The sequence below is a fragment of the Coloeus monedula genome (genome assembly GCF_965178545.1).
Source record: "Coloeus monedula genome assembly, chromosome: 5".
NCBI lineage: Eukaryota > Metazoa > Chordata > Aves > Passeriformes > Corvidae > Coloeus > Coloeus monedula.
In genome coordinates this window covers 66,016,894-66,039,490 of record NC_138785.1, presented here as the reverse complement: position 1 = coordinate 66,039,490, position 22,597 = coordinate 66,016,894, and the positions used below count along the sequence as shown (strand labels likewise).

General features: G+C 36.6%; 1 protein-coding gene across 3 annotated transcripts in view; it reads left to right on the top strand.

Annotated features, from left to right (window-relative positions):
• HTT (huntingtin) overlaps window positions 1-22,597 on the top strand; it is a 76,833-nt gene that overhangs the window by 38,462 nt on the left and 15,774 nt on the right. For all 3 annotated transcript variants that reach the window (XM_082282067.1, XM_082282066.1, XM_082282068.1), the window contains 19 exons: window positions 459-537; window positions 665-826; window positions 1,742-1,797; window positions 2,583-2,731; window positions 3,401-3,537; window positions 5,533-5,649; window positions 7,078-7,200; window positions 7,732-7,970; window positions 9,277-9,419; window positions 12,215-12,422; window positions 13,921-14,062; window positions 15,313-15,492; window positions 16,920-17,096; window positions 17,347-17,423; window positions 18,671-18,809; window positions 20,273-20,395; window positions 21,243-21,456; window positions 21,657-21,802; window positions 22,263-22,440. In XM_082282067.1, coding sequence (XP_082138193.1) covers window positions 459-537; window positions 665-826; window positions 1,742-1,797; window positions 2,583-2,731; window positions 3,401-3,537; window positions 5,533-5,649; window positions 7,078-7,200; window positions 7,732-7,970; window positions 9,277-9,419; window positions 12,215-12,422; window positions 13,921-14,062; window positions 15,313-15,492; window positions 16,920-17,096; window positions 17,347-17,423; window positions 18,671-18,809; window positions 20,273-20,395; window positions 21,243-21,456; window positions 21,657-21,802; window positions 22,263-22,440 — 2,789 coding nt within the window. The remainder of the gene's footprint in view (window positions 1-458; window positions 538-664; window positions 827-1,741; window positions 1,798-2,582; window positions 2,732-3,400; window positions 3,538-5,532; window positions 5,650-7,077; window positions 7,201-7,731; window positions 7,971-9,276; window positions 9,420-12,214; window positions 12,423-13,920; window positions 14,063-15,312; window positions 15,493-16,919; window positions 17,097-17,346; window positions 17,424-18,670; window positions 18,810-20,272; window positions 20,396-21,242; window positions 21,457-21,656; window positions 21,803-22,262; window positions 22,441-22,597) is intronic.

The window sequence follows — 22,597 nt, the reverse complement described above, 5'->3', positions numbered from 1 at the left end:
AAATGTGAGTATCATTGGGGTGCTGTGTAACTTGAAACGATAGACTTAAGCAGAGTAGCTTGTCTTGGTGAAGACATCCTGAATGCAGTTGTCACTAATGTGTTTTCCAAAGCAAGGTTAAGTCATTAAAATGGATATCATTGGAGTTTTTAAAAAAATCAATAGTTTTAAATGCTTGTATTCAAAAGTATATCATTAATTTCTAAATACAGCAAATGGTCAATATGTTAAAGGAGAGGCAAAAGGATAACTAAGCAAAGACTAGAAAATCTTTCTCTGATCAAAGTGTTTCATAGGCTGTCTCTCTGCTCTTTGGATTTACTAAGATTCTTGAAGCAGTCAAGTAGATTACGAGAAATTGGCCTTGGGAAAGTAAAATGCATTTAAGGGCAGTATGTATGTTATTCTTTTGTTTTTTAATGTGTGTGGGGTTTTTTTGTATTTTTTTTTTGTAACAGATGGTTTGATGTGCTGCAGAAAGTTTCTACACAGCTGAAAACTAGTATTTCCAGTGCAGCAAAACATCGTGCTGATAAGGTATCTGTATTCTCCTGAAAGAGCTGTACCTTAGATTTAAAACATTTTTCCTCCTTTTAAAACTAATTTGGCTTTGAATCAGAAACCTGTTCAGATGTTAGATTACTTTAAAATCTCTCTATTACAGAATGCTATTCACAATCACATTCGTTTATTTGAACCCCTTGTCATAAAAGCATTGAAACAATACACAACAACAACGTCAGTACAGCTGCAGAGACAAGTTCTAGACTTGCTTGCTCAACTGGTTCAACTGCGAGTTAACTACTGTCTTCTGGATTCAGATCAGGTTGGTACCTCACCACATTTGCAAATTGTCATACAGGGATCTCACCAGTGGGCTCAATGAACACTTGCAGCAAAAATACTTCCAGTGGTCCATTTGTTGTACAATAAGTGAAAACAAAGGCTTCAAGGAGGGTGCGATTTCCACCTCCCCCACTCCCCCAGCCACAAATAGCTTCAGACTTCTGGGGTTTTTTGCATGTAAATGTAAATTTCTGAGTTCTGTAACAACAATTTATGAACTGCTCACAACATTGACTTTAGGTATAAAAAGATGTGGACAATACAGACAGTTTTTATTAAATAAAACTTCATTTACAAATGGAAATACCTTTTCCCATACTGAGAGTATGGACTTTCTTATGACTGATAATGAGCATCATGGTTGACAGCTATTGTTTGATGTTAATGGCAGTGAGGGGAGCTGTGGCAAACACAGTAGTCTATGTAGTTGTCCATACAAGCAGTGAATCTGTAACATAAAATTTAAGTGGTTTACTTAGAAGTGTTTTATTTACGACAGTGTTTTCAGGTCTATAAACTAGTGTGGCTTGCAATACTTAACTTTTCTGTACGTTCATGCAGAGATAATTCTTTTAAATACATAAGTACTTTGGATTTTATCTTGGTTTAGATTTTTGGCTGATTCTTAACTACTTGACTGTAATACCTCAAATATTCCATGAGTGAAAGATTAAGTTAGACTTAAAAATACATGGACTATAGGTAAAACTTGGCTTAAGTTCATGCAAGCTGTAATAAGCTGTAACATCAACAGGATTCTCTGTCTTTTGTAACTGCAGAAGGAACATTTCATAACGTAGAGCAAATGATTTTCAGTGCCTGTCTATAACTGTCAAAATGATTTCAAATGGGAATTAATGTCTCTGTTCTGATGCACACTTTATTCTCTCTTTAGGTGTTTATTGGATTTGTGCTAAAGCAATTTGAATACATTGAAGTAGGACAGTTCAGGTATGAAATTAGCAAAGATCCTTTCAACAGTGAGGGTTTGCAACTGTCTTGTTCTGAAACAAGTAATGATTAGATCTGCTGGTTATTTCTGCCTTATGAGAAAGGGAGAGTTCCCTTCTGGGAAATGTGCTTGTTTATTCTGTGGCTCCAGTGGTAACCCTTTCAGATGCTTTAGGTTCCATGTGACTGAAGAAGTCAGGAAGTAACATAGAAAATAATAATAATCTGAAACTGTGTTGTTCTGTTTCTCCATTTTGGTATTGTAAACCTATTCCTTTGGGATCTCCTACCAAAGCTATGCTTTCAGAAATCAGCATTTCATTCCTAGATTCGATTGCTTAAGGGAGAGCTACTTCTTCCTATTGTGGATTCAGAGTGAATCCATATGTCTTCTGGTCACCTGGTACACATTGTTTAGGACCTAATTGATCATAAGCAAGCCATTGAAACTTTCATTGTCAGTTATTTCTGTTTTTTCTCGCACTTGAGTTTTAATGAAGAGAGAAGTTGTTCTTTTGCTCTGTGGATCTTGTACAGAAATAATCTAATATGCATTAGACAGTATATTATAATATTAGTAAGTGTGGTGGTCAAAGCTTGAAAGAAATCCCTGTGAAAAAAGCCCTTAGTACAGAACAGGGCACAAAAATGTTGGCAATATTATATGAAACCAGAACAACACATTCTTCAAAAAAACCCTGACTGTAAAAAGATGAAAGACGAGTTTTACTGAGCAAAGTTGTGCAATTCAAACTTGACACTTTAATTTTTTGTTTTGTTTTCAGGGAATCTGAAGCAATTATTCCTAATATCTTCTTTTTCCTGGTGTTGCTATCTTACGAGCGGTATCATTCCAAACAGATAATTGGAATTCCAAAGATCATTCAGCTGTGTGATGGTATCATGGCCAGTGGGAGGAAAGCTGTTACACATGGTAATTCTAAAACAAAAATTTATTAAAAATTTATTATTTAAAAAAGAAAGAAAGAAAAAAGGCATCAACGCTTATTAGTAATAGTTGAACAATGAAACCGCTGTTGGCTTCTAAACTATAGAAAACTGTTACTGTACTGAGTGTTCCAGAAGACACCAGCTTTTAAATTTTTAAGACATGAAATACTTCTCACTTAATTCCTTCACAAAGTTTATTATATCATACTAACACTCCAGCCCCACATTTTCCATTGTTCATAATTACAACAAAGCTTTTATTTGAAACTTTACTCAGTATTAAGTTCACAACTTAGCAGTATGTTCAAGGCTTTGATTTTAAGTTTTGGTCCACTTCCCTTCTACTTTTAGCCTTTAAGTAGAAGCATCTTTATCATGCTTTCCAGTGATTCTGCTGAGAATTACTTTATAAACATATCTTTTTTAGCTCTGTGAGAACGGGCGAATGTGTCCATAATTTAAAATTTCTACAAGAAGTAAAATAATAGCCATCATTATGCACAATAAATATGGGGTTTGTGGGTTTTTAGCTATGGGTAAAACCTTTAATGAACTAGAGCCCAGTTTACTTTTAGTAACTGAACTGTTAGTTCAAGAAATCACTGCTCAGGAGTGATTCTAAACATGCTAAAACAAATACATCTCATTTCAGCAATACCGGCTCTGCAACCCATTGTTCATGATCTCTTTGTGTTAAGAGGAACAAATAAAGCTGATGCTGGGAAAGAGCTGGAAACCCAGAAGGAGGTTGTAGTGTCAATGCTGCTGAGACTTATCCAGTACCATCAGGTAGGAGAGGAGGATGAAGGGTCCCTCTTTGTGGTCTGTGAAAGAGTAACATTGCTGTGACTGCTAAAAGTGCTTCAGACAATATTGATGGTTTTCTATACAAAACTGGAGTAGCTGGACTCTGTGTGGTATCTTTCCTTATAGAGAGAGTATGCAAAGATTTTTAAGGCTATGGGAAAGGTTCTACACTACAAATCAGTATTTCAAGTCAAGTAACATATCTGTAGAATTGCGTAGTCAAGCCTAGAAAACAAAGCACTAAAAAACTCCAGTTAGGATCATGATCCTGGCTGTATTGCAGACAGAATAAACAGAAGGCTGGTGGAAGAGAAGAAACTTAAAAGAATGGGAGTAAAATGGAAAAGGAGACAAGTTTAAAATTAGGAAAGATGCTGCACAGAGATGATTTAGGTATTGCCGTACAATAACATTATCTTGAATAACACTTACTTGAACAAGGTAATGACACTGGTAATTAGGTATTTGTTATGACTTACTACTTTGACCCAGACCTCACGAGCCTGGAAAACATGTTTCTGCTTTGTAGGAGTATAACAATGACTTTATTCAATACACTATGTTTTAAAGAAAAACATAAAAGTAATTTTAAGAGATGTGACATGATCAACATGGGATCTTACTGCTTATTGAGGTGCTTAACAAACCTAATGTGCCTTTATTTCATAATGTGAAAATGCAGTTCTAGTGTATGCTAATGTAAGCACTGTATTTTCTGAAAAAAGTCAGCACATCTTGTCAAAATAATTTGTTAGAACTGCGTGTTCAGATTGGGGTAATTTTGTGTATCCACATTTTCTTTTGAATTTGTAGTTTTATAATCATAAAATGACTAATATAACTATGTGAAATGACACTCTGTAGACACATGATGTGAAATAGTGAATAACTTTGTGTTACATAAGGTACTGCAATTGCTGGCAGATCCCCTTCTGACACACTTAACCTATTAAAGACCACCCATGCACTGCTCTTCCCACACCATCCCATTTGTAAGTCTTATTCTGCACTGTTCTTCTGGTGCAATACGTATGACCCAACCCTGGGCTGTTGTGTAGTTCCCTGGCTGTGGCTGGGATGGTCTGCAGTGGTTTCCCTGGGCATTTGAGAGGTTCAAAGAGCTGCAGCCCTCAACTTCTCTCTGTTACAACTGCAGCTGCCACCCATGGAGCTCCAGAGTTAAGTCATTCAGCCTGGAATTGCTCCTATCTCCTCTCTCATGATAAAACCTTTTGGGAAGAAAGTCACCTGGGAACCTCCCTCTCTCTAATCTGAACTACCTGAATTTGCTTTACAAGTGCTCTAACTTGTTTTCTGAAATAGATTCTTCTGTCCCCCTTGCCAGTCCGTATATTAACATTCTTGCTTGTTGTGTCTCTTCTCTGCCAGTCCTTCATAATGTGGTCTCTATAACCCATAACACATTCAGCTACCAGAAGTGCTCCTTGCTTGGTGTGCTCCATTATGTTGTCTCTTAAAACTTTTATATGAAAGTGACATATCTCAGGTGAATGAGCCCCATAAATATGTCTGTTTTGTTTCCTTGACCAAATTTAAACTTTATTGGACCTAGAGTCAAGACAGAGTATACATATGGAAAATTACTCTCTTTCTTCCTCCCCTTTTTATTGAAAACGTGATGTGGTATTTAGATTGATGATTCTTTTTCCAGTTGTTTGAGTAGTCTTTTGACAAATACCATTTAAAAAGTACAAAGCAAACATTTTTTTTTTCCTAATTTATGAAAGCAACTGGAAAATTCTTTAAAAACCACCGCCAAAAACCTTGTAACTAAGAACAGGCTTCTAACCTGAAAATGGCGTTTTTAAAAATTATGTGAGATTTCTCACGTAGATTTTTTTAGTCTTTTGTCTATTTCGTAGGTAGTTGAAATGAAGGTTATTCCAAATATGGTATTACTTGAATGTTTTCTGTTAGTATGGGTGTTTACTTACATTCTCTTCGACTTTTCCTCAGGTGCTAGAAATGTTCATCTTGGTATTGCAACAGTGTCATAAAGAAAATGAAGACAAATGGAAGAGATTGTCCCGGCAAATAGCTGACATCATTCTCCCAATGCTTGCAAAACAACAGGTGGTTATATGATGGTTTTAAATCTATAAGCACCTATAGTAATTGCTGTAATGTATGTATCAATAACGCCTTTGCATATTTGATTTTTATTTTTGCTTTTATGAAGACAAGTTTTCTTGAAATTGTGGTTGCCATATCTGGAAAAAACAATTACTGCAAGGTAAACTTAAGTCTTTGAAGTCATGAAGTTCATATTTAAATGCATGAAGTATATGTAGTATCATCAAGACTGTCTCCAGAGGAAGCTCATTCTGTTTCTCTTAGATACATGATTATATCAGAACACTTATTAAATGGTGTGAAGATTGTCCCATATTTATAAAATGTCAAAATTATTTTTTCATGGCTACAATGGGTCTAATTGCAGACCAGATTACGAAAAGGCCCATCCAACCTGGCCTTGAACACTTCCAGGGTGGGACAGCCGTACCTTCTCTGGGTGGCCTGTTCCAGTGCCCCACCATGCTCCCAGTAAAGAATTTCTTTTAATATAAATCCATCCTCTTTCAGTGTAAAGCCATTTATGCTGAAGCCCCTTGTCCTATCACTACCTGCCTGTGCAAAAAAGTCCCTCTCCAGCTCTCTTGTAGCCCCTTTAGGTACTGGAAGGTTCTGTAGGGTCTCCCTGGAGCTTCTGTTCTCCAGGCTGAACAACCCCAGCTTTCCCAGCCTCCATAGCAGAGGTGCTCCAGCTCCAGATATTCTTTGCTCCATGATGGCAGTTCCTCAATCCCATGAGGATATCTCATGGTTGGGGAGAGTGGGCAGGATCAGACAACAGTTTTAGAGCAGAGCTAAAATGCTGGCAAAGTGAAATTGCTGTTGTTTTGTGTGACTGCACTGATCATCTTCCAAATTACTGAAGCAGGATAGGGTCATCTAGATTTTTAGTCCAGTCCCTTGCTTTTTGGAGTTGATTGTTTTATAATTTATCTAAAAAACTGTTTAGGTACGCTGTCCTACCTCTGTTGTTCTAATACCACTGTAGCTGTTCACTTTTCTGATAATTAGATTTCTTTCCTCCTAGTTACCTGCTTAAGTTTAGTCGTGACCAGCATTGCTCTCTATAAATAAACCTGGTAGGATGTGCAGGGAGGAGAGAAGTCTTTAAATTTTATGACAAGTCAGTCTTCTGGTCTCATTCTCTGAATAAGGCCTATTTCTCCAAATGAAATACATGTCACGTGCACATTGGATTTCATATGACACATTTTTGTCCATGTTATCAAAACTCATGTCTAGGAAGGCCTGCAGTGAAACTTCAATTGATCTTTCATAGCTTTTGGTTGCTCTGAATTTTGTACTGTAAAGAACACTTTTATTTACACATAGGTTGCTATAGAAATGTTTATAACATGGAATGTTATTTTGTGTTGAATTTATCTTTAGTGGATAATTACAAATTAGTTTTGTGTTTTTCTTTCACAGATGCATATAGACTCTCATGATGCTCTGGGAGTATTGAACACTTTGTTTGAAATTTTGGCTCCTTCATCCCTTCGCCCTGTGGACATGCTTTTAAGGAGTATGTTTGTTACTCCTAAAACAATGGTAAGCTGTTGTTTTCAAAGGAGAGAGAATCTGGTATCTCTCAATGCAAAACAAAAGAAAATGTGTTTCTCTTTAATAATTTGCTAATTGGTGTTTAAATACCTGCAGCAGAGTTTGGGAACAAATTGGCTAGAACTAATGTGATTTACCAACTGGGAGCACTTGATACATGAATGTTCTGCTTATGAATTACTTCCCTTCTTTTGTATTTTGAGGATCAGGAATGTAAAGGAAGATACTATCATAATAAAATAGAATGCAGTTTAATCGGTAAATCACATTTTTCTTATACAAGAATTAGTGCTGTTTCTATAGCTCAGAGGTTTTTTAACAGTGAATATGAGCTTGACAGTTACCACAGGAATAGCATTTTGTAAGATCTGAACTCAAAATTTGTTTCTGGTTTGCTCCATTTTCATAAGGGTCTGATTTTTTACAAGTTAATGAAAATGTTAATTTTTAATACATTTCTGTGTTGGGTCATTTAACTTCAAAAGTATTCAATCTTCTGTATTTCTGTGTTTGTGTTAGGCATCAGTGAGCACTGTCCAGCTCTGGATTTCTGGAATTTTAGCTATCCTTAGAGTTCTGATTTCACAGTCAACAGAAGACATCGTTCTATCCCGTATACAGGAGCTTTCCTTCTCACCATATTTGATTTCATGTCAAGCAATCAACAGACTGAGATGTGGAGAAAATAACGTGTCCACACCAGAGGATCGCACTGAGGTCAAACAGGTGAAATACCCACCTGAGGAGACATTTTCCAGGTACATTGTCTTTTGAATAACTTGGGGAAGGGTAGAGAATTCTGAGAAATCACACATACGTTGGGCAGTGTTTAACATGTATAAAACTTCTGTCTGATGGGAATCTAGTCTGTTAATTAGTTGATATGGGACAAGTGTGTTGGAGGAAGAATTACTGAGATGGACAGAGATGGAGAAGTTGAGTGGATTTTAGTAGGACTTTGGACTGTCCTGGTATGTCTTACCAAGCCAAGTGAAGGACCTCATGGAGCTGTTAAAATGGGTGAATCCTGGACTTACTGAATTTGGGTCCAGAAACTTCACTGCTTTCCTTCTTTTCTGTGTAGGGACTAAATGATGAAACATCCCTTTAAGTGGAAGCCCAGGTTCTGTATTAGAAACTTGGCAGCAGTGGGAAACAAATCTATTGAGTTAGTCCTGCTCTTGTTTTCCTATTTTGAAGGCCCAGCTTTGTCTAGTTAGCTTCCCATGTTGATGTCCTTGGAGAGTGAAAAACTTCAGGCAAAAGAAGCATGGAGAGATGGCAGTAGTATTATGTTGACATAATGTTTGTTATTAAGGCATTATGTTTTAATTTGGTGGGAAGCATTTGAAATAGGTGTTTGTTTAAGAAAATAAGAACTTTTTATTCAAGTAGGGAACTTCAGATAGGAATAGAATCCCTCACTGTGAGGGTGATGGGTAGACAGACGAGGGTCTTCTGGATACCCATATCGTGACTTTATGTCCAGCAGCAGTGATAAAAGTAACAGAGTAATGGTTATGGCCAGGAGCAAGGGTGCCTTTCCTCAAGTGCCCTCTTTTGGTGGTGCTTTTGACACCACACATTGCCCCAGCTGGAGGTTTGATAAAGAAGCTGTGTAGTAGAGTGTGGATAGATGAGGCTGTAAACAGGTGAATTACTGTGACTTGCTGAATTACCCCTGCTCAGCTGAGCTGTGGTGACTGTCTCTGTTTTTAGCTCAATTTAACTCAATTGCTTTTAACAAATCACTATAGAGACACCACAGCATTCCGAATATTTGCTTTGTAAGTGAGTTGGGACAGTGTATGAATGCTATTGTGGCTGTAGCCAATGAGTAGATAATCTAGATTTAATATGTAATTATTGAAGTGCTTGTGATCATATAGCATCCTATTTGTTTTAGGTTAACCTATTCTGTAGCATTTAATTTAGTATGTTATTTAGGATGAATGGACCAGAACTTCATGTTTCATTTTTCAAACCGAAGTTTCATAGGCTAACCTCATCTTACTCTGAAAGATTGATAGTTTTCCTATTGATTGTGTATGTGTTTCTTTCAAGATTCTTACTACAGCTGGTTGGCATTCTATTGGAAGATATTGTTACCAAGCAATTAAAAGTGGACATGAATGAGCAGCAACATACTTTTTACTGCCAGGAGCTGGGCACACTGCTTATGTGCTTAATACATATCTTCAAATCAGGTAATACTTGAAACGTTGCCCATTTTATAGCATGCAGTGGCAGAGTGGTTTTTAAGTTCTGAGACAATTCATAAATGCATTGAACAACTGAGAAGGAATATGTAAGTGCTGAAGATGTTATGTCTTACTCCATATAAAGAACTTACCAAACATAGTGCCCATGCATGCAGGGCACATTTTGCACATTTCTTCTGTCTTTGTGAAACAAAATGTAATTAGTGACTCTTCATCTCTCCTTTTAACTGTCTAAAATTTTTCAGTCCAAAACCCACAAGGCATTCCAAATTTGTGGGTATATTTCTCATGTTTTCTCTCAGTTTGGAGGTTGGTGGGTATGTCCAGGCTTTAAATACTGAGTTACAGATCACTAGTTCAGACTCATGACAAGGAAAGTTCCTGGGTTTTGTCATAATTAATAAAAATATATAAAACAAACCCCCCCCCAACAAACCAAACAGAAAACGAACCACCCCATAAAATCAGGAAAGGTAGCAGGTTCCAGCTAGCTGGTCTTGAGCTGCTTTCTTCAGGTTTGGAAAATTTTGCTTTAGGTTTCTTCTGCTGAGTACCCAATCTCTAGCCCTTTGGTAATTCCTTAGTCCTTAGCTTGATTCCTTAGTAGTATTTTCTGAGTAGTGGTACTGTCTTCCCTTTCTTCAATTCTTTCTTTACTGTGACTGCCCTTTTTGCCTTCTGATTTTCAGCTTGCAGCTGAAGTGCAACCTTGGCTTACTGTTAGTTGTCTGCAGTTTAAAAGGTCTTGGCACAAGTCCCCTGTTCTTCATAGGCTTCCTTGCAGATATGGGACAAGGAGCTCTGTGTTCTGTTGCCTTGGTCTGTAAAATAGGAGTCTTCCAAACCGAGGTTCTTGGTGCAAAGACTCTTGGAGTGTGTGTGAAGAGACACAAAATTCCTCTTTTTTTCAGGTGTGCTTTAGGGCCCAGAACTCTGGAGATAGAGAGTGACAGTTCTCTTCCCACGTGTCTGTTACAGTAATAGTTTTTATACATTTTTATACTGTTTTATTATATAAAAATGTATAATTATAATATTACATATTTTAATTATATATTAATTTATGTTTAGGAGAAATATTTGAAGTAAATGTTGTAACAAATAACTTACACCAGGGTGTTTTGGCATAAAGTGATTAAATGGTGTCAAGCCAGGAGCAATGAAATCAGAAAATAAAGCTGGTGATTGAAATCGGGGTAGTGGATTCTTCCACAGTGGGAGTTGGGGATAATTGAAAGGGAAGGCTCAGCTAGTTCTGCTGCTGTGACTGGCTTCCAGGCTGCCCTGGGAGTCTTGCCAGCAATTATGTAGAAATTTTCATGCAAAATTAAAATTAAATATTAAAATACTCGTGCAGAGCATTGGGATATGTGGATTGGATGATCTGTAGAAATTAATTTAATTTAAAACGACAAGTAACTTCAGGTATGTTATTACTACTAGTACCTGTGTGGTGTAGCAGAGTAAAAGAAAGTTTTTCCAACACCTGGGCTGTAATTTTGTGTCATAATGTATTTATTTAGGTTGAGGAGTAATTAACTGCCTGAATTTATAATACTTTTCTTTTGTTCAGTTAAAACCTCCATGATAATTTTCTCTAAATTATGTTCTCCTAACTATGGGTGTAGCTTATAGCAATTTGTGTCTGGAAACATAGGCTGTATTCTGTCATTTTTAACCACTGTCCTACTTGGATTTTGTCTTCTCACTCGTTGCAGTTTTTTCAAAATGTGAGTATTGCTGACTCCTGTGTTTCCAACTGTAGGAAGCCACTAGATTATAAGTGAACATTCTCAGTGTACTCCTTTGAAGTTAGAAATAAAAGGCATGGACAAAGGAAAAAGATGAGCATGCAGTGGCTTTTATGACTGTAGGAAGTCGCTAGATGGTGTAGTTTCTGCAAATGCAAGGAGCTGGAATGGGGCTAGCACTGGTTTGCTAATAAGTGGAACCAGAGATTTGAGACTCAGTTATTTTTCCCATTCTTTGCTATTTACATTGTGTATTTATCAGTCCTGGGGGCAGCTTAAATTGCTCCACATGGCTGTGGAATTTACAGCTTCTTTCTTCTGTACTTCTGGCAAGGAAAGCAAGTAACACTGCAGATTCCCTTCATTATTCTGGTTAGCTCTTGGTTTCTAACTGACTCTGAAGAAACCTTTTATTTTACCCTGATCTTATCTTCTCATAGAAAATCAAAAAGTCCTATACCTTTTGACAACTTTCCTTGTTTTCCCACCCTTCTCATATTTCTTGTTTTCCCAACCTTTGTTTTGGCATACAAATACAGAATCAGCAAGTCAGAAAGCAAAATTCTGGGGTTTTGCTGAGTGTTCCATATGCAGGTTAATGGCAGAAACAGTTTTTGCACTTTAGAAAATGGATGAAAGAGGATAAATTTAATTTCAACTAAATGTATTTGGAAAGCCATCCTCTGCATACTTTTAGGTGTTCTTCCTTAACATGCAGGGTAGTAGTTACCTCATGGTTCTTAAGTAGAACATCTGTGTTTTAATTTATAAACGAATGAACTAGTCCTGGTCCACAGGTGACAGTTTTAAGTTTAATGAAGATTTTCATGTATCAGATTAATTAGAATTGTAATGAAACCTATCTAAACGTTATTTATTGAGTCTGAGAGCTGGTAATTTCTGGTTTACACACTGCCTTTAAGCAAACTTCATCACTTGCCTTAAATTTGTAAAACTGCTTAGGATGTACCTTTCTTGCAGGACTTCTACCCTGAATAATTTTAAAGCTTCAAAATTTATTGTTTTCAGGGATGTTTAGAAGAATCACAGCTGCAGCCACCAGACTTTTTACAGGAGATGGATCTGATGGTAGTTTCTATACCCTTGAAAGTTTGAGTGACCTTGTTCAGTCCATGATTCCCACTCATCCTTCTTTAGTTCTCCTCTGGTGTCAAATCCTGCTTCTTGTCAATTATACCAACTACAACTGGTGGTCAGAAGTGCATCAAACCCCAAAGTAAGTTTTGATTTTGTTCCCTAGTAGTAGTAATGTGTTTCATACAATTATATTTGCTAAAAGCATATTAAAACAATCTAGCTGCTTTCTGCCAAGCCTGTCAGCCCATTGAATGGTGCTGCTTGGATTCTGAAATGCAGTTCTGCATTTGCTTTGTGTGTACATATTGTGTGTTCTGATATTGATGTGACTTTCAAAGTGAGGAAATGTATCCTGCACTCAGTTGTTCCTCAAAAGAACTGCCAGGTAATCACTTCTAAGGCAAGAAATTTTCCTTTGTGTACTTATTTTTTATTAAAACTATGGAAATAACTACAGCAAAATATTCAGTGTTTCATGTTTATATGGAGACCTCATATTTCACCTTCTAGGAAATAATCAGCTGGTGGAGATGATGGACACTGCTGTGTTTGTGACAATACAATCTGATCAGTATAACTGTAACTGTAGCTATGGGATTATCTGTTCTCAGAGGGTCTATTGCTAAATGCTGTCAAAACATGGTATTAGCACCATGCTGGTTCATTAGCATCAAGCACTGTAATAACCTCACTGAACACTAGTTGTCTGAAATTTGGAGATTTGTTCTAAAACGAGTATTCTCTTGGTCTGAAGTTAGTTTATCCCATCTGTCAGGCATTGGAGTGATTTGTCCTCAGTGAATAAGAAAGGGACCTCTTGTGAGGGTGGGTATCCCTCTGTGTTAACTGTAGAGGGAGGTGAACAAATGACTTGGGAGATGTTTCTGGTGCTTGTGCAGTGAATGTTGGGGCAGACTTGTCTTGCTCTACAACTGAAGTGCACTAATACTTTCTCAAATGTGAGATTCTTGCTTCAGTTCAACCTTATGAATTGAAAATACATTATTCTAATTTGTGGAAACATGGAATTACCAGGATTACGAGCAACTACTGAGGCATTGGAACAGGCTGCCCAGGGAAGTGGTGGATTCACCATCCCTGAAAGGTGTGTAGATATGGCACTTCAGTATGTGGCTCAGTGGTGAGCCATGGTGTGGTGCTAGGTTAAAAGTTGGATTTGATGATCTTACAGGCAACCTTGATGATTCTATGAATAAAAATAGCAGTAATTTTTTTTTATTTACCAGTATCATCTCTGGTTTTTTACTGGGTTGGGCATCACTTTTAATCTGACTCTAGACAAAGTGCTCAAGAACACTGGTTTGTTTTGAGAAGAAAATACAGTAGTAGGTTCTGTTATCCTACCAGAGATGCAACAGCCCATGTTTTTCTTTTAAATAACTCATTTGGTTCTTTAGACTGTCTGAAAAAGTAATAAGCAATAGTGCAATTGTTAAAAAATCAAGATCTGATAGAACGCAAAGTTCTACTTCAAGGAAGTGTAATGTTTGAATGAAGTTTATAGGGAAATACATGTCATGTAAGGACATTGGTAGGATACTCCAAGCACTTTGGTTGTTCATGCTTCGGTAGCCATACTAAGAAAATAGTAACAAAATAGAATATACTTTTTGCAGGCGACACAGCCTTTCCACCACTAAATTGCTTAGTCCTCATATATCTGGAGACAGTGACGAATCAGATTTGGAATCTAAGCGTGGCATGTGCAATCGTGAGATAGTGAGAAGAGGAGCACTCATTCTCTTTTGTGACTATGTTGTAAGTTTTGAATTTTGACTTTTATAACTACAGTTTTGAGTTATTTTATGATGCTGACAGTCATGTATTACTGATATGTGTTAACTGAAAAGTGAAGTGTGTTAAGTGAAAAATAAAGACTTGTGAAACTAGTAATTTTATTTTCAGGTGGTGCTTCTGTAAGCTTAGATATGACCTCATTTGGCATTTTTTTCTGTTCTGAACTGAGAGTTCTCTTGGCTGTTAAAGGTTACCTGGTGGGCAATAGAATTACCTTCCGGGTATCACAACCCTTACCTGGGAGGTGCTTGGAGCACACTATAAAGTTTTAGACTTCCCAACATCAATAGCAGTGCACAGTGTCCAGGAAACAACTAATTTCTGTCTCTACACCTTAAGAAGAGAGGTTTTACATGAACATTTAAACTTCATTTTGGTTTTCCAGTGAGAGCAATTTCTGTGGCTTTGGTCTTTTGCTGCCCCAGTATTAGAGTTTTAGTTCACTGGGAACTTTAAAAGTGAATCTTCAGTACTAGGAGGTATTGCACTTGGGTTTGCACCTCAGATCAGTTTTGAGGCAAGCAAACTGCATTCCTTTCAGGTTCAACTGAACAAAAAGCTGTGTTCAGGAAGCACTTCGAGTACTAATGGACATTCAGTTACAGGAGTCAGATTAGAGGTAGTCCAAGGTAAAATCCTCCAAAACCTCTATACTGGGGAGGTACAACCTCTCAGCATTGTCTGGTTAACTCTACAGATATTTTTGTGTTGCATTCCACTGCTTGTCGATATTCACAAGCCTCTAGAGGTTTGGCATTAATTATTGACAGATCTCTTTGGATTTGCTTTCCAGAAATTCTTCATTTTGTGTTAAAGACCAGTAGTAATAAGAAATCTTTAAGAAGCCTAAATGAAAATCACATTTTACAAGACAACTCTCTGTGCATGTTTATTTCAAATAGCATTTCATTAAAAGCAGCATCTTTGAATCAACCTTCTCAATTTACTTGTTTCTAACCTGTTTTCTAGTGTTTTTAGAAAAATAAGTTGCACGTTCATGGTAAATACCTTAATTTGCAACAAGATCAAAACATTTGGAAAATTTGTCATGTAAAAATAATGATGGTGGTATTAAGATATAGACACTCCATGCCATTATTTTAAAGTAGCTACCAGAATTATGTATGAGAAGCTTCATGTTGTGTCATGTTTAGTAATTAAAATTTTAATATTGGTTTTACTATGATCAGATTTTAATTTTTCCCCTTTAGTGTCAAAACCTACATGATTCAGAACACCTGACCTGGCTTATTGTGAATCATGTTCAAGACTTGATTAATCTGTCCCATGAGCCTCCAGTACAAGACTTTATCAGTGCTGTTCACAGGAATTCAGCAGCCAGCGGTCTCTTCATCCAGGCCATTCAGTCACGGTGTGAGAATCTTGCAGCTGTAAGTTTAACTTTTTGACTTCTTGTAAAGAATCAAGTCACTTCATTTCAGCATAAGTTTAACTGATATGTATGCAAAGTTTGACATTTCTGGGTCATTTATCAACTTCCAGTTTTATTTTAAAAGTCGCTTACTTAAAAATGCAAACAGTGAACCTTATATTAGCAACTTCATTATTAGATGTGCTCCAGTCCATCAAATCTATGAATTCAAGTGGAGATGGTTAAACTGCTTTTCTTCCTTTATGGGTATTATCCCACATAATCAATATCTGAAGGGTAAATTAAAGCTGTAACTTTTGACTTCGATTTCAGTGCCTTGGTAGTATAAATAGCAAGCTACTAACTGCAGAGGCAGGAGTAGGAACCAGTCCATCTTCATAGGCCCTGGAAATATAAAAATGATTTGTGAGTTCATGCCTTCCCCATTGATCTGTTCCAAAAGTTGTATCCACTAGGTGAGGGAAAATCACCAAGAAATTCAGGATATTACTTCTGTTGATTGTTTTAGTTTTCAAATTAAAAGGAGTGGATGATGTTTTATAGGGATGTAAGGTTGTATGCATCTCTCTTAATCATGGGAAATGTCATTTGCTGGACTTCCTCTAGAGATAATTGTGGGAGATGCCACCTGCACCCTGAGTAGCTTCAGTGCTGTTTCCTATCTCTTTGCATTGTCTCTCTGCAAATCTAGGGCAGTTTTAAAGTTACGTGAGATTAACCTGGGCTTCAGTAGCTGAGAATCAGCAGAATGGACTAAACTTAATATGTTTTAATGGAAGATGTAGTCACTGTGTGAAATGCTTGGTGATTATCAGGAAAGACAGTAAAATTAAAATAGCTGGTATTAACAGACTGCTCTAAACCAAGATTGGTTTCATGAGTCAAACTAGTGTGTCTGTGTTTCTCCCTTTAGAATATTAGTGCTGAACTGGTGCTCATATTAAAAAAAAAAGTTGAAGAAATTGAAAAAATATTTGTACACCCTTTTAATCCTGAGTTGCTACTGCTGTTTCTAAACATATGCTCAGAAAATCCCCACTGATTGTCTGGATTTCTGTACTGTCACTTTTCTTGACTATGCACATGTTCCTTCCTTCTTCCAGAAAGAGCTGAAGCTTCTCACTGTGTTCAAAGCTTTTTGCAATTTCACTTAAATGTGTAGCTTTTTTCCCCTAAAAGTTTTGCTCCCTATGTTTTGCTTACTCTTGTAAGAGTAAGCTTTTACAGTTATACGTCAAACAACTTACTGTTCATATTAATTAAATAAGCCAGTAACTCATTCACACAGAGATGATTATATTGATCAGGTAGTTGTCTGCTATAGTTTTTTCTAAATGCCTTTCCCTTTAGCTTTAAGATCTTTGTATTCCAAATTGATTGTAATGTTTTGTCTGTTTCTCTGTTTTGTGCTGTTTCAACACCTAGCCCACAACTCTGAAGAAGACCTTGCAGTGCTTGGAGGGAATCCACCTGAGCCAGTCCGGGGCTGTGCTGACCCTGTACGTGGACAAGCTGCTGTGCACTCCCTTCCGAGTGCTGGCTCGCATGGTTGACACCCTGGCCTGCCGCCGCGTGGAAATGCTGCTGGCAGCAACTCTGCAGGTACAGATAAATCCATGCCTGTGAATCACACTGGGTGGTGCCAGCAGTGTAATCAAGAGCAATGATTTAAAATACATCCAGATATGATTAAGTGATTTCATTTGATGATTTTTTTAAATTTAATATATAGATATGTGAGTGTTTACTTCATTTCATTTTATCTGCCTGTAACTTTGTTAATCCAGTAAAAGTATTTTTGGGGATTTTGCGTATTTCTGTCCTGTAAAATTCTTGTGATTCTTTCGTATAGAACAGCATTGCTCAGTTACCAGTTGAAGAACTGGATAGAATTCAGGAGTACCTTCAAAACAGTGGATTAGCAGCAAGGTAAATAATACCAATAATACCATTAAAATGTCAAACTAAGTAATGTTCTAATACAAATCGTGTTAACTCCGTTTTCCTACATTTTGGCTTTTTTCCTAGAGGTCAGATAATGGGTCTTTTTTGGAGGTAAACCAGGAGTAAAGCCTCTCATAACATGCTGACATGTTCTGGCACAAGGGGCAGTTGTGTTGGCTGTATTGAATTTGCAGTAAGAACTACTTAAGAACTAAAGCAAGCTCTAGACGGTTGCATCAAATTCTCTTTCTTGCATCCCACTCCATATTTAACTTTTGAGAGACAGCAGCTGCAAATTAATTTCTTAACAAAATCTGTGTTACTAAAGCCAACTTTATTTTCCTCAAACTTGCAAAATATTGCCAGTTCAAGCTAAGTGGGCTTGGGGTTTTTTGGTTTGTGTTTTTTTTTTTTTCTCCCAGACAACTGTGTTAAAAGTTTTAACTGTTTAGTCTCCTGGCTGTTTAAACTGCTGGTATAAAAAGGTGAAAATTACTCATTTTTTGAAAAACTTTAATTTGATGTGGGAAAGATCCTTATTTATTCCTCTTGTCATTGCTGTTTGAGGTTAATACTTGTTGACTGAAATAAGAAATAAGTAGGGGAAAGAGCCTAAAACCTGCAGTACATCAATAGTTATGTGCCTACATAGGTAATGTTATATTTAAGTTTTTAAAAGACTCAAAAAATTACTTTGTACAAGTTCTTGATAGCAGTAGTGGAATTTTAAAAAATCTCAACCAAACAAAAAAAACAGTTAAAAAGAAATTCTTGACGCTTATATAAATCCAGAAACTGGAGTTCTTAGTATAGTGAGGGATAATTTTTTAAAAAGAGAAGTATAGTTTTAGTGGATTCTTCAGTAATATCCGTTAGAATGTATTTTTTTTGCAATCAAATAATCTGTTCACTAACTTAGATTCTTCTTACTTATTAAAAGATTTGCTGCATAAAGAAAGCTGAACAGCTTGTATTTTGTGCTTAAGTACATCACAAATTTTAACACTAAATTAGATTTAAATCTTTATTTGTTGGTGGTACTGAGTAAATTAATTTTGTCCACTGATACCTGAAGAAACTTTGCATCATATGACTGCACAGATCCAACAAAAACTGAAGACCCTACTGCTTTTCTGTCCTGGGATTAGAATTGAGTCACTGGATGTCTTTCTATTTTTAAATTATTTACAAAACTAAGATAGCCCTCTTCTGATGTGTTCTTCTGTTTTCAGACACCAAAGACTTTACTCGCTCTTGGATAGGTTTCGTCTTATGGTAGCACCAGACACAACCAGTCCTTCACCTCTGGTTACCTCACACCCACTAGATGGAGAAGACCAACCAGCTTTAGAGACTGTAATCCTAGACAAAGTAAGATTATGTTTAGAAAGAGTCACTAAAAGTGCTTTGGCTATAAACAAGCTTTACTCATTACAAAATATTTAAATGCAGCTTATTTTTACTATGCAGTTAGTGTTCTCAGGATTGTCAGTGTATCTCAAATATAGATCAGTGATTAATTTCATGTGTGTTGGCTGACTGTTGAACTTAAGATGGATAATTAACACATGCATAGATGTTTGTTATATTGACAGTGCTGTGAAAAATTTTCCAAGTTTGGTTTCTTTGCTCAGCTTTAATGGAAAGATTTTTATACGGTTCAATAGAGACAGATAAATAATCATGTTTTCTTGATGTATTTACTACAGTTATTAGTTTTATTCATTTGCTGAAAGTTTTTGGCTGTCTCTTGGAAATGAAACATTGCTTGTCCAGACCTCCCTTCTCAGCTTTAAATTACTTTCAGAGAACAATCAAGAATACTGAACTGTTTCTGTCTTTCGTGGACTTTGATGTGTTTATTTCCAAGTGGAATGGAAGGCTGGGAGCAAGTCTTGGGGCCTTCTGTGTCTTCCTTTTTTCTAGTTTGTCCCATGGCACAGATATTTCTCCTTTTCATCCCTCCATGTTCTACACTGATGCACAGTAATAGGAAACTTATGTAACTGAGATGGCAAAAATTATTTGATTAGCTGACAGTTTGGATGAGTCTGAGCAGTTATTGGCTATGGGGAGATGTTGAGAACGACCTGGATAACAGGAGAAAATGCTGTGCCCAGAAACCATTTACCCGTAGCTTTGTCTTCAAATTACCCCCAAAATTTCCTTTGTCTCTCCCTGTAAATTCTAAATAGAAGAAGTGGTTTTTGTATACTTCCCCCACAACTTCTGCATAGTTCATAGAATCAGAATATCTTAAGTTGGAAGGGACTCATAAGGATCAATGAGTTCAAATCTGTGCTTCTCACAGGGCTACCTAAAAATAAATCCTGTGACTAAGAGCATTGTCTAGATGCTCCTTGAACTCTTACAGGTTTAGTTGGGTTCTAATTAATGTCAGCAAATTTATTTGAATCTGAAGAGTTTTCTTCCTTGGTTATAGTATAGGTTTTTTTGTTATTACTATTATATTTGTTGTGACTGTAGGGTATTCTGTGCTTTTTTTCTAGATAGTCTGCTCAGCTTTAGGATCCTAATACAAGTACCTCCACTATATATTAAGATTCATTTTTCCTCATTTCCTGTCCAGACTTTAGAGAAATAGACAAGTTGTCAGTGAACATCCATTGGTCTAGTTTAAGGTGTTCCATTTCCATTTATCGCTTGTTTGTTTTGCTTTGCTTTTTAGTTTGAGGGGATTTTTTTAATACTACTGTAGGATACAGATGTCTTGGACATTCAATGCCGATGAGTAGTTCTCCCTCTTACCCCCATATACTGTGTTGTTTTCTGAAAACAAGTATATAATAAATTTCTGTTTTTGATTATTAAAGGACTGGTATGTGTCACTAGTGAGGTCACAGTGTTACATCAAGTCTGACTCTGCACTGCTAGAAGGAGCAGAGCTGGTAAATAGGATTCCTCAGCCTGACCTGAACTCCTTCATGACCAGCAAGGTAACTTCTTTGTCAGAGAAAGAGGATGTAATCAGTTCAAGTGTTCCTATTGGTAGTATTAATAGATTACATTCTAAAGTGTTTACATTCTTAAATGTAAACACTTCAAATTTAGATAATACCGATACTGATAATATATACTGATAACACTAATTCACCTAATTAAAACTAAAATAGTAGGTATTTGTGTAAAAGAGAGGATATCTGTGTCTAGCAATGTTGCTAACAGTAACTTTCTAGTAGTACATGTTGAGTAGATAGTGGAAGCAAAGGTTTATTTATTCATCGCAATCAGAATAATCCAGTTTTACCATTTTACATAATCTTGTTTTGCCATATAGTCTCTTCCAAGGCCAACTGTTTCTGTAACCTCTTCAATATCTGTGCTAGTTGACTTGGAGTAAACCATTGACAGGCCACAGATTAATACATCTGGTGTAAAGGCCAACTTTGTTCAAATTCTCACCATGATAGTTGCTGCTGGTATGCAGCAAATAACGCTGGTGAAGCTGTTTTTAAAAAGATATTTGACTTGTTTCTTTGAAAACTTATTACTTGAAGATTCCTTGTATATATGTCATCCTTAAGCTTTATTCACACATTGTCCTGAAAATTTGGAGTAAGCATATTGATTTTTCTTTCCAGTATGGTACTAGTTGGAATTTAAATGTGGAGCCAATGTGGGCTTATCCATATTGGCACACCACAGTAGAGCAGAGGTGCTAATAATAAGTTAGATATTCAATAAGCTGTAAATTTACCCCCACATTAGTATGTTAGAATAATACCACCAAATTCTTAGTTTCACTTTAAAAGCAATTTCTTTTTATTTACTATTTGATTTCAGGAATTCAACCTAAGCTTGTTAGCACCTTGTTTAAGCCTCGGCATGAATGAGCTCTCAAGGGACCAGAAGAACAGCCTCTTTGAAACAGCTCGGAGGGTAACTCTGGATCATGTGTCTTCTGCTGTACAAAACCTTCCAGCCAACCACCAGGTTTTTCAGCCACTATTGCCAACTGAGCCATCAGCCTACTGGAAAAAACTGAGCGATATCTTTGGTAATAGAAATAATGGTCTTTTAAAGTTTATTCTCTCCTCTGCAAAGATACTTTACAGATGTCTTGTGAATACATGAACTTACTATTTTTAAAAAAATCAAGATACCTGGCATAAAAGTGCTTATGAAATAGTTCTGAAAAACATTTATTGAAGGGAAAAAAATTCAAACTGCTAGATTTCATCCAGTCTTATTTTATAGGAGATGAGGTGATGTATCAGTCTATGATGACACTTTGTCGTGCACTGGCTCAGTATTTGTTGTTACTCTCAAAACTACCAGCTGGTCTCCGTGTTCCTCCTGACAAAGAGGATGATATCCTGAAATTCGTAGTGATGTCAGTAGAGGTAAGAAACTACACCGTAATTAAAGACGTGATGAAATGTTGGGAGAGGGAACAGCTCTATCTTAAACTGATCACCACTGAGTAATTTTTGATTGGGGCAATTCTTTTGTTTTAACTGTTGAAATTTCTTCAGTGGTTTTTGTGTTTGACCTGTGCTAGTAAATGAGATTTGGGTTATGGGACAAGGACAGTTTTATATAAGGAGAGGTTGATTGACTGATGTAATGATGTTGGCCTTTGGGAGAATGGGTCCTGCACTGATTTTTGGGACACTTAATAAACAGTATATGAATGTCATAATTTTCTTGTACTTAAAATAAACAGTGTTCTCTGAGGAAAAAATCAATACAATTTGCTACTAAAACTTTACATTTTGCTGAGTTAAAAAAAAATCACTCTTGGTTAGAAGTTGTTCTGTTGTGAGAATTTGCTATTAATAGGAAACTTCTCTTTTTGTACAGGCACTATCATGGCATTTAGTGCATGACCAGATTCCATTAAGTGTAGATCTTCAAGCTGGTCTGGATTGTTGCTGTCTGACACTACAGCAGCCTAGTCTTTGGAATTTGCTGTCTTCTGCAGCTTATGTGACATATGCTTGCTCCTTAATTAACTGCATTAGATTTATCATAGAAGCAGGTGAGTGTGGTTTGAACAGCTTGGAGAAAAATTTTGTTAATAGATTGCCAGTCATCATTGATCAAATGCTGCGTGTCTGGAATATTTCCTTTGAGTCCTTATTAATTATTTGTTTGACAAATTCATTTTTTTACTACTTTAATATCCTGTTTAAAAT